This window comes from Rattus norvegicus, chromosome 7 (genome assembly GCF_021556685.1).
Source record: "Rattus norvegicus strain SHRSP/BbbUtx chromosome 7, alternate assembly SHRSP_T2T, whole genome shotgun sequence".
Taxonomy (NCBI): Eukaryota; Metazoa; Chordata; class Mammalia; order Rodentia; family Muridae; genus Rattus; species Rattus norvegicus.
In genome coordinates this window covers 127,141,741-127,153,335 of record NC_141540.1, presented here as the reverse complement: position 1 = coordinate 127,153,335, position 11,595 = coordinate 127,141,741, and the positions used below count along the sequence as shown (strand labels likewise).

Sequence of the window (11,595 nt, the reverse complement as noted above, 5' to 3'; positions counted from 1 at the left end):
CTGAGTTCCTCCACTGGTGAGAGCAAGCAACCTTCCTTGTCTCATTCCAGGCCTTAATACAGGCTTCAGCTTTCTACTGCAAATTGTTGGCAATGGACGTCTCACACAAGGTCTTCACTCTGCAGAGGTATCGTCCTCTATACTGTAAATAATTCCTCATTTGGATACTTTTTTGTTTTCAAGACAGGGCTCTGTATAGCCCTAGCTGTCCTGGAACTCATGTTGTAGACCAGGTTGGCCTCAAATCACAGAGATCCCACCTGTCTCTGCTTCCCCAGTGCTGGGATTAAAGGTGTGCAAATCATCTAGCGTAGATAATGTTGTTAATTATGAAAGACTACTGAAAGCTTCAGTTGCTCTTCCTACATGTAAAACATGACCACATGGCTTTTTCATTCTCTTAATCGCCTGACTTACCATATTTACTGGTATGCTTAGGTTGAAACTCTCTTTGCATGCTGGAAACAAATGCTACTCAGTCTTCATAGACTATATTTCCATGTGTCATAAATTCATGGAATTATTAAGGATTTTCATTTGTCTTCCCCTTGTCCTTCTTTTGACTTTTCTTCTAGGGCCCAGGCCTGTAGTTTAATTGTTTTATGAGGTCCTTGTCTGGTTTTGGTACCAAGGAGACTGAACACTGGCTTTGTAAATGGAATTTGGAAATGGTCTCTCCTCTTTGGGTCTTTGAATGTGAGGAAGACTGGTGTTAGCTCTTGAAATATGCGGCAGACTCCAGCAATAAACTACCCGGCCCCACACTTTTCTCTGATGGGAGATGTTCACCAGTCTCAGTCTGTCAATGAAATGGACTCAAAGGCTTAAATCATCTGTGTGTGCCTCCAAAGCTACCTGTTAAGCAGCTCCCAAACCAGGGACTGCAGAGTGGGTCTGGAAGGCCTCCCAAGTTACATGGGGCAGATGTATGTGGCCCGGTCCTGCTAGCTGCATATACTGGAGGGGAGAATGCCTGGGGTGAGAGAGGAGTGGGCCAGTGCACAGAAGGAAAGGTAGGGAGGCTCCAGGAGGGGCAATCAGGCTTTCTGTTCCCACAAACACTCCTGGGCAAGCAGAACCCTGGTTCGGTGTATAGGAGCCTGACACCTTGGGTTGGATCCCTGATGTCCACATGATAGAAGAGAATCGGCTCCAGTAAGTTGTGCTCTGACTGCCACAGTTGGACCACGGCACAGGTACACACCCCACCCCGAGTCCCCACCAGAGAAATGCAATAAAAAAAACACAGGCCATATGAAGCATCTTTATTTCGTGTTTCCAACACATCACATTCAAAGCACACATCCTGCCCGGCTCAGCTCATGGCTCAGACACAGGACTGTCGCCAGCGTCTCGTACACCCAGTCAAGCATTTGCACACATAAAAATACATTCAGGGCTTAAGTTAACCTCATGGGTCCTTGTCATCTCATAAAAAAAAAAAAAAAACACCATGGGGCAGATCTTTCTGGGTCTACCCTTCTGGCTGAGGGGTGATCTGCACCATGGAAGGATCAGGAAGGATGGCGCTTCTCCACAGAGCCACCGAGGCAGCATTCCTTATAACTGGGTGCTCCTTACCCAGGACAGGCACTGGTCTGAGGAAGCATGTCCCTCTGCTGATCGAGGACATTGGATTGCCTGCACAGCACTCTGTTGATGTCACGCCCCATGTGACCCAGGATGATCTGAACAGAAGCAGGCACACTCTTCCCTATGTCTTCCCCACAGCCTCTGGGCACAGTCCTAGTGCCTGGGCAGTGGTGTGCTGCTCCTGAAGAAGGGACGGGCCAGAGAGTGGGCTGTAGTGGGTAACTGAGGACAGGAGTTTGCGGCTCTTGCCCCAGGTGGCCTGGTGGTCCTTGGGGATCCCACATCACAGAGGCCAGACTGCCTGGGGGCATATGTGGGAAATACGTGTGGGAAGCCAGTCTGAGGGCCCTGGAGAAGCCCAGTAATGGGGGGCAAATGCTCCAACCCAGTGGCTCTGGAAAGGGGCCATAGGGCATGAAGGGGTGCCAGCCCAGCAGCTCCTGGCTATTGCCATCCAGATGGTGGTGGGAGGAACCTCCCTACACAAAGCTGGGGCTCTAGAACCACCAACTCCTGCCCTGTCATGGCCAAGTTTGGGATAATCTCTGGGGCCCTGACTGACAAAAGCCCCTGCCTACCTGGGGGTTCTTTGACCCTTCTCCTCACAAGGGCAGGGAGTGGGGCAATTAAAGACAGAAAGTAAGGTGACCATGAGAAGCCTCAGCCTGCCCTGGCCTTTTATTGTTCCACAGCCTCCCAGGATCCAACTCCTGATCTAGCTGTATTTAAACCAAGTCAAGCCTAAGCATGGCGGCCATCAAAGGCTCTGTGTGCAGAAATCCTAGCTTAGCCTAACTCATGCTCAGCACTTTTTCCTGGACTTTATTCTTTCACTTGACAGAACAGATTTGTGCAATCGAGAGCAGGCTTGAGATGGCAGCCCACCTCTGCCTGGCACCCATATAGCAGGGCTCTCTGAGGGAAACTTCCTCTTGGCTGACTGGACTGGGGGCTGTAGGGAGGGCATTTGGCAAGGTAGGGCCAGAGTGAGGGAACTCCTGGCCACACTGAGCTTCTGAAGCTAGGATTCTCTCCTGGGCTCTCTTTGGTATCTCATCAAACGAGGCTGCCTATCCTGCCAGCCCTGGACCATGCTGGGGCCCATTCTCTAGGTCAAACCAGGAAAGGGCCAGTCCGGAGGCCAGCAGCTGCCCAGGCAGGGAGGGGTACTATCCCCAGGGTAAGGCCACTGCCATGGGCCCCAGGCTCACTTCTTGTAGTGATTGGGGGCGTCTGCGAAGGCAAACTTGAGGCGATAGGCCTCAGCCAGCAGCAGGCTGACGTCCTGATCATCCCAGCGGGCAGTAGGCAGGTTCTGGAGGAAGAGCAGCAACTCCTGTGGGGAGAGACAGACAGTTCAGAGTCCAGGTTGCAGGTCAGGTCCCAAACGCACATACCTGGGAGGCCTCCCCATCAGTAGGGAGACATCTTGGGGCAGTGTCCTCAGCCACTGTGGCCCCTCCTACTCACTCTGCCTTCAACCCCACCCAGCCAGACTCTGGCTTTTACAGAGTCTTATCTGCTACCGAGCTCAGCATCTGAGAAGCCATACAGTAGATCTTTCCCATATTTCAGTTAGGACCCCTTTATCTAGACACTCCAGGGAGAAAGTATCAGTCATCCCCATGGCCAGTCAGGCTGCAGGAGAATTCTGAGAACCAAAAGCCTCTCTGAAACCAGAGAGTGACTCACGACTTCTAGCTGCCAGAGACACATACTTCCTTGTGTATAGGTGACCACCTCAGATCTCAGCACTGTGCTTATACTAGAGGGCAGAGCCAGCACAGAGGTCCCCTAACAGTCACCTTTCTCCCATATTCTTCCCAAAGCTAAGGTAACAGGTTCTGATATTGGGGGACTTGGCAATAAGATACCCTACTGAGTACCCAGGGACAATCATTCTTGTCACCTACAAGTTCAAAGACCTCCTTTGTAAATACACCATGACTGGTTTGCCAACCAAGGAACCACAGGGACATGTCCAGCACCAGACAGACACACAACAAACACATAGAAACACTTGCACACAGTGGGCAGACAGCAGATTCAAACTGTATACACTAGGCATGTACTGAATACAATAAACATGCATTGCACACAGTGGGCATACATCTGACATACCTTCCACACAGTATGTGCACAGTATATACACACTGCGTATACTGGATGTGTACTGCACACATTGGGCACACATTGAATAGTTCCCACCACTGCTACTCAGTACTGCTGGCACCAAGGACAAGAAGCTCTGCTTTGGAACCTCGATGCTACAGCTCCCCTGCTTTACCCAGCACCCCAGGTATGCACTGGGCCATGTCTCAGAGTAGGGGTGCCCCATAGGCTCAGGGATGTATTGTACTGACAACAGTTGAGGCCTATGTCAGAAGGGAGAACACTGTCATGGTCTTGGGGTATCATGGTACAATGCAGGTGACCCCTCACATCATGGCAGTGACAGCTTGGCTTCTCCTGTCAGATGATGGCTCACATAAAGAAACTCGGGGGACTTCATTAAGTGCTGGGAGAATCCTGGGAGACTGAAATACTAGGAGGAAATAAGCAGACATGGGTCTTAGAGGTCTATGTGGTTATCACTGCTTCCCGCAGAGGAGTCTCCAAAGAGGAATGGGTATAAGTTAGGCCCCCCTCCAGGGAGCAGCACACTCCCCTCCAATGGTTTTGCACCCTAGCTCAAGACTTGGGCCCTGAAGCCATCTTACCCTGGCTCCAGACAGCTAAAGAGACAGAGAGCAGCTGGCCTCAGAAAAGTACAGCCCAGTGGGCCTGGTTCCAATCTATGGCAGCTACTGGACTGGCCCACCAAGCTTCCAGAACCCTACTTAAATAGCATGATGGCTGGAGCTGCCCCTTAAGGTAGTACAGGACAGCATGGTCAGCATGGGTAGAACCAGGAGAGGCCACAGTGATACTCAGGAGGGTAACCCAGACTTGGCTCTGCCCCATCGTCTCCAACCCAGTGAGGAGGGAACCTCCAGCCTAGGGCTGCATACCCCAATCACAGAGCCATGTGCCAGGACGTTCTTTAATTGCCGTTTACTGTTGCTCCCCACCCCTATTTCCTTTGCATTTTGGATACTTTCTGAGGGCCTTTAAATTGAATTCATGGAGCAGATCTCCCTGGCAGCATGTCCTCGGGGACACATCAACATCAATCTACTGTCTTCCACCATTAGATGCAACTTACACGGATGCCAATCCAATTCTGAGCAGGTCATAAATAAATACCTTTGGTTTTATTTTTAATCCACTTCGCTTCATATTATCATGACCTCGCTACTTGCAAGGTGAGAAGCAATACCCTCCCATTACGGTAACTTACCGACTCCACTGCACACTCAATTTCAGAATCTAATTTAGTCCCCCAGGTTCACTGGATGGAGGGAGAATGGAAATGCCCGGCTCTTCACGGCCTGCAATGCTAAAGAAGGAAAAATCTATCCAGGTGACCTTTAAGGCAGGCAAAGAACACAGACAAACACGGCCTTAAATACAGATTTCTTTTTTAAAAAGGCTTGTCTTCCTGCTACAGCAGGCAGGGGCATCTCTTATCTGAGAACATGACGCATTTATTAGAGACTGTTGTCCGTCACGAACATAGTACACATGGCTAGTGGTAACTCAGGAAGCCACTGCTGGCGGGGTACGGAGGCCGTGGCTGTCTGGGGACAGCTCTGTATTGCACAACTAGAGTGACTGGGTATGTCCCTCCAGGGAGCCCATGTGAGAACTCTGCAGGGAGCTCTTGAGCCTTCTGCCTTAACTCTAGAACCAAACCAGTGTTGTGACCACACTGGTGACTGTAAAGTAGAGGAAGGCATCTCTCCTGACACTGGCGCTGTCAAAGCCACTGTGCGAGTGCAATGGAGTGTTACACACACCTGCCTCTCTTGGTGAACCTTGTCTTTCACCAAACACAGGAGGGCCCTGTGGGGTCTGTGCTCAGTGAGGAACAAAAGTGGTAGAACTCACTGCATGTCCCGTGGGTTAGTGCCTCTCAGCCATAAGCACGTATTGTGCACTGTGGTCACCTGAGGAACGCTAGAGCCATTCTAATGCCCACGGAACTGTTGCCGTTGTCAACCTTTAACATCAACCTGATGGTGGTGCATTCCTCGCTACTCACCCCACGCTATCCACCCCGATGTTCTGGGTTCCCGAATGAAAGACACATACATGGGGCCTTACATTTTAATGTCTTAAACAGCTCAATGGCTCGGCCACTCCAAAACCTTCCCATGACTAACACCTCCCTCCAGTACCCCTGAGCTATTACTTACTAAAATCTATATTCAATCTTTGTTTCTCTAGTCCCAGTGAAGGGGGTGGAGGGCCTGGGGCTGCTCTTCCCCCGCTCTTATGTGTCGGCTGTCTGTCTGTCCTTTGCTTCTCTGGTGTGACGGCTACTCCTTTCCCAGAGGAAGGCTCTGTCTCCTCCCCCTCCTCCCCAAGTCCCTTGTCTGGGAACCCTAAAGTCCTGCTTCTGTCTCCTCGCCTACCATTGGCCGCCCGCAACTTTATTTACTAATCAAAACCTTTTTTGGGGATTCTCCTACAATTCTGAGAACTCAATTAACACAATACAAGCATTAGACCAAATCCGCAACATGACATAATCCAGGGAGACATCTCAGATGAATGAATGGGCTTAGACCCCAGCAGTAGCCTATGGCCAAGGGTGACTGGGCCATATTCTGGACACCATGGCTCCCAGATGGCACACTATGGATCCAGACAGTTTTTGTGGCAGTAAGCAACCCGGTCAGGGTGCACAGTGCCTCCCCTCAGGCGTGGGCACTTTCGAAGATGCTGAGTGAAGCGCTCAAAGTCGAGCTGCTTCTGCCTGCTCTATGTGAAGTCCTAAATGACACCTCTTCCACAGCCTTGCTGCCAAACCCGATCCTTGGGGAGGTCCCAAAGAAACTGGCTCTGTCTGCTCCTTGATGAGGAGTTGCTGTCCAGACAGTCAGTGCTTTGCAGTGTCTTCTGCACACAAGTCCTTCCATAAAGGACAATGTGGTGGCCTGCTTACATTCTTGGTTCCTCTTAGGACCCACTGCTGGGACTCTGAAGGCTGAAGCAGCAGTGATGGGGGAGGGAGGATATATGTGAAGGATCTTGGGGTCAGAGGTCAGTGGATTTTCATCCAGGCTCTGGCTCTGACCTTACCAACCTCACTGAATTCCACAGTCACATGTGTCTGTTGGTTCCTCAAACTTGGCACATGGCCCTTCATGGTCAGTGAGTGTAGAGAGCAGGCAGGATATGGAATCAATGCTTACAAATGCTAGGCAACCAGGGCCAAATCCCACTCCTGCCTTTGTTGCTGTGTGACCCTGGGCAAATCTCATACCTCTATAGCTTCTGTTTCTCATCTATAAAATAGAGACAGTGCTGAGATCGCCCCTGTTGGCTGCTGAGTGTGGGTACACTGTCCCAGAATGCTTGCAGTAAAAGGTTCTGTGACAGCGGCCTGCTGCTGTCACTGATTAATAGTATAACTGTCACTACTGAGGTGGCCGGCACCCCAAGGACAGGAGGAGCTTCTCAGCAGTACAGCTTGGAAGAAGAAACCTACTGCTGAACAAATTCCCTATCTATGGGAAAGAATAAGTCATTTAGCAGGTAGGCTGTGGGGGGAGGGAGGGAGGCAGGCAGACAGACAGACAGACAGACAGACAGACAGACAGACAGATGGCATGTATGTGCTCATGCAGGTAGAGGCCAGAAGACAATCTTGGGTGTTGCTCTCAGGAGCTGTCCACCTCAGTGAGACCTGGGTTCACCATAGGATTAGGGTAGGCTGGCCAGCCAGCAAGCCCTAGGGTGCGTCTGTGTCTGCCTCCCCAGTGTTGGAATGACAAGCCTGCACCACTGCACTTAGCTTTTCCACAAGGGTTGTGGGGTCTGGCTTGGGTCCTCACCAGCACTTTACCGAACGAGTCATCTCCTTAATCAGCAGAGAGGTTTAAGAGAACAACTAAATCTGTTGGGCATAATGCTCAAAGATGGAGGATGGCAGCACCTTGCCTTGCTGCTAGGGGGCTGCATTGGCAGGGATGAGGCAGGCTCCGTGGGAAGAACTGCCATCGAAGCTGTGATGCTGCTGTGGGGAGGAATCCACTGCCCCAGGGAGCCACCGAGCTGGCCCAGCTGACTCTTATGAGACAGCTACCCTGCCTGCCTGCACCACACCTGGTGCTCCTGAGGCCACCGAGAGGCAGAAGGAGGTGTCCTTCAACCTCATTAAACCTGCTCTCCAAACTCCAGCCCAGATGCAAAATGAACTGTATTTAATTAGAAACATTTGCCAAGGGCTGGTGGGGGCAGGAACTGCTAAGTGGATAAAATGGGAAAAGCTCCCCCACCACACCACACCTCTGTCTGGGAAAAGCCTGGCAGACCTTCAGGGCAGGTGCACTCATGCCCTGTAACGTGTTCTTGTACAAGACCTGCCTTGGTGTGGTGACAGTTCATACGATTCTTCTATGTGGATGATATATCTAAGTTGGCCAAAGAGGGCCACTGCCTGTCTGTTCTAGTGAACACCAAGCCCCAAGACACAAGGTTTCTTACATAAAAGGCAAAACTGTGCACAGCCCTGAAAGGAACCATCAGTGTGGCTCTGCCCCTCATGCATGACCAGGATCCACGGGAGAGTCCAATATGAACAGGAGACAGAGAGGGTAGAGGGGAGGCAGGCTAGACCCGGCCTCTGCGTCAGGATTGAGGGGAAGAGAAAGCGGAGGGCTCAGTCAGTGACCAGGGAAGGTTAGGATGTAGGGATTACCACTGCACCTTCTAGCTGGATGCTCCACATATGAGGGTTAAAGAGAAAGGTACCCCCAGGACCTACAGCTCAGGGCTCCCACAGCTATAAAGACCCTGTAAGTGCAAAGACTAGTGGGACAGAGCTGTGGTCAGCCATGCTGGCCACAGAGTAGCTGCCAGTTTCACTCCTGGGCACACCTTGGCCTCCATTTTCTGGGCCAGCATTCTTTCTGCGGCTGTGGGGCAGACTGTAGATATGCCTGCAGGCTGCCTTTCTGTGTGGCCACACAGATTCACGGGCGTGCATGATTGGACCTGATGTGACTGGTGGAGATAGGGAATAAGGTAGGCTTATAAAAAAAACAAAAAAACAACAAAAAAAAAAAAAAACAAACACCTCTCTGCACTTTCTCACCTTTTCAGACTTACATGCATTAGCAAATACTAGATGGAAGGCCCACTTTGAGTCAAGGGATGGCCTGTCAGCTAGAGTGGCCTGGTCTAGACCCTTCTTGTACAGGTCCTCTGACAGTGTCCCTGCCTGGTTACAGAGGCTCTCTATTTAAAGGGACAGGGAGAAAGCCTGGGCAGTGTGGGACATCACTGGCAAACAGAGTGGGAAGGCCAAATTATTCATTCACTGGGAATGTAGTTGGACTGAGGACTGTACTTTACCCTGGGCTAGCCTTGCAGTGATGGGAAGTCAGTAACAAACAGAGATGGTGCTTAGAGAAGCCAATGGATCTAACTGAGCTGCCTGCCTGGCTGCTATAGGCCACAGGACATCTGAAACGGGCGACTAGCTGATGTGTACCACTGTAATTCTGGATGTAGGCACCAAAAGAAGGCAGATTTTCTTTAATGATTCTATATGGCGTGCAGATTAAAATGATAGCATTTGGCTTTGCTGAACTAAATAAAGAGGTTTGTTAGACTTCATTATATTAAAATTTTAGTTAGCATTACAAGACAGGTTTCATTATGTCATTTTCAGACATAAAAATGACTGTCACTCACCCTTGTTCTCCTGTTTCTGCTTTCATATCATGTGCAGATAGTTGGACCCAGGGTAACTGTACAGAAGAACCCTGGCTACCAGCCTGCATTAGTCCGGGCTCTCTAGAGGAGCAGAACTCACAGAATATATATGCACATGGGATTTAGTAGGCTCTCATGCCAGGGAAGGAACAGACTTGCCAGCAAGAGCAAGCAGGAAGAATGCAAGCTTCCTTCTTCCATGTCCTTTATATAGGCTGCCAGCAGAAGGTGTGACCAGATTAAAGGTTGGTCTTCCCACCCCAAAAGACCTAAATTAAAAGTGGGTCTTCCCATCCCAAAAGACCTAAATTATAAGTGGGTCTTCCCACTTCAGATGATTAAAATAAGAAAAAACATTCCCTCATGGGTATACCCGGCTGCTTGGGCCTTAGTTAATCCCAGATGTAGTCAGGTTGACAGCCAAGAATGGCCACCACACACCTTCTCTTGTCCCTCTTCCCCTTTCCATTCCTTAAATGGCACTAAATGTGTTATTACATGTTTATAGCTCTGGCAGTTGAGGGCTGAGGTGGATGCAATCCAAGTTCAAGTCCAGTCAGGGCCATATACAGAATCCTGATCTGGAAGAACAAAGATAAACTCGTGAATGGATGAGCAGCCTAAGTGGCTGTGCCCTGAGCCACGCTGCTTCCTGGCACCCCTGGGCCCTGTGTGCAGAAAGACCATGGGCGTGGAGGCCAAGCTCATCAGCAGCTCCCGCACAGCAGAGAACACACAGGTCTGCTTAAAGCTACTCAAGCCTGAGGTTTACAAATTGCCAACACGCAAAGATGAATAAATTAATCAGGACAGGGCTAAAAGGGCCTGCTTGTCTCTTCTCATTGCTTTCTTCCCTAACTGGGAACGATGAAGGAGGGGCCTCCATCCTGACACATGAGGCAGAGAGCGAGGTTAATTGGTTTAATCCACCTCCCATCCTGCTCAGCTCAGCTCTGTGTGTTGGCCAGAAACTCCAAGAGCTGGAGGTGCTGCAAAGAGCCCCCTCCTCTGCCTGGAAAGAAGGCCAGGTGCCATCTCGGCCACTGGAGGAGACATGCAGGACAGAGCACAGAATTTCTTGGGCGATGGGTTCTTGACTCCTTTCTCCCAACTTGTTAGTCTTTTAAGATGAGGAAACTGAGGCACGGAGAGGCTGGGAGATGGCTGGAGATCGTGAGGCTCTCTACACACCTGCTAAAGAATGATACAGCTCAGGAGGCAGCAGAGGAACAACCAGAGCCCTACACACTGTCCCTTTGAGGGCCACCCTGATATATAAGTGAGAAGAAAGGACCTCTCCAAGCAGGAGGGAGGTGATCGTGAACCAACCACACAGAGGAAGGGTCCCAAGAACCAACTCAGTTTCTGTGTCACCTTCACAATGACAGTCAACCATGCTCCCTCCCTCAGGGCAGAGTGGGGAACAAACAGGCCACACACCTGAAGCACAATACACAGGTTTTGTTAAGGGATTGCCTGCTCTGTGTCCTCACTACTATAGTCCTGGCTATGTAAACCTTCACACAACCCTTTACAGAGCAGGTATGAAATCTGGGATCCTAGAGGAGTCAAAGGGCAGAAGAGAGGCCTCCCTGCACCTGGCTCTGGAACCTGGACTTCCATGCCCTCTGCTGTCCCGAGGCTGATCTTGTGCCTCAGTAGCCATCTCTGGTTCAAAGCTCCGCACTCTGGCTGCAGACTCTCAAGTATCTGCAAACCTGCAAACCTTCCCAGATGGGAAGCCACAGGTCACGGATCTGCTAAAGCCCAGACCTGAAGCAGAAGGCAGGGGGACAGGACATTTGTACTCATCTGCACTGAATTGCCGGGATTGTACCACAGCCAACATGAACACTTGTGTTAGGCACATGGGCAAAATGGGAGTGTGGGGGGCAGAGTGTGGGGATTAATGACACTCTGAAACAAACTGGCAAAAGACAGGAAGAAAAGGGTTACAGAAACAGAAGACCAGCAAAGAGGTATGCTCCAAAATGGACAGAAGGTGAAGCCTGGAGACATCACTGGCCACCAGCAAGCCCGGCACAAATCCATAAGGTATAAGCCCACTCGGCTGTCAAGACCAGTTGTCAAAAATAGATCTGGAGCTAGGGAGATGGCTCAGTGGGTGAGGTGTCTATTGCCCAAGCACAAGAACCTGAGCTGGATCCCTAGCAC

At 50.6% G+C, this 11,595-nt stretch overlaps 1 protein-coding gene across 4 annotated transcripts in view; it reads right to left on the bottom strand.

The window, feature by feature from the left end:
* Positions 1–1,244: 1,244 nt before the first annotated feature.
* Positions 1,245–11,595, bottom strand: part of Tbc1d22a (TBC1 domain family, member 22a) — a 287,645-nt gene continuing 277,294 nt past the window's right edge. The window contains exons 13-15 of one of the 4 annotated variants that reach the window (XR_015624388.1): positions 4,934–5,032; positions 2,805–2,929; positions 1,251–1,774 (exon numbers count right to left, since the gene is read on the bottom strand). Coding sequence is in view for 2 of the 4 variants with exons in the window: in XM_087559126.1 (XP_087415252.1) it covers positions 1,747–1,774; positions 2,805–2,929 (153 nt within the window). In the remaining 2 variants the exon portion in view is untranslated. 4 annotated transcript variants of the gene reach the window in all.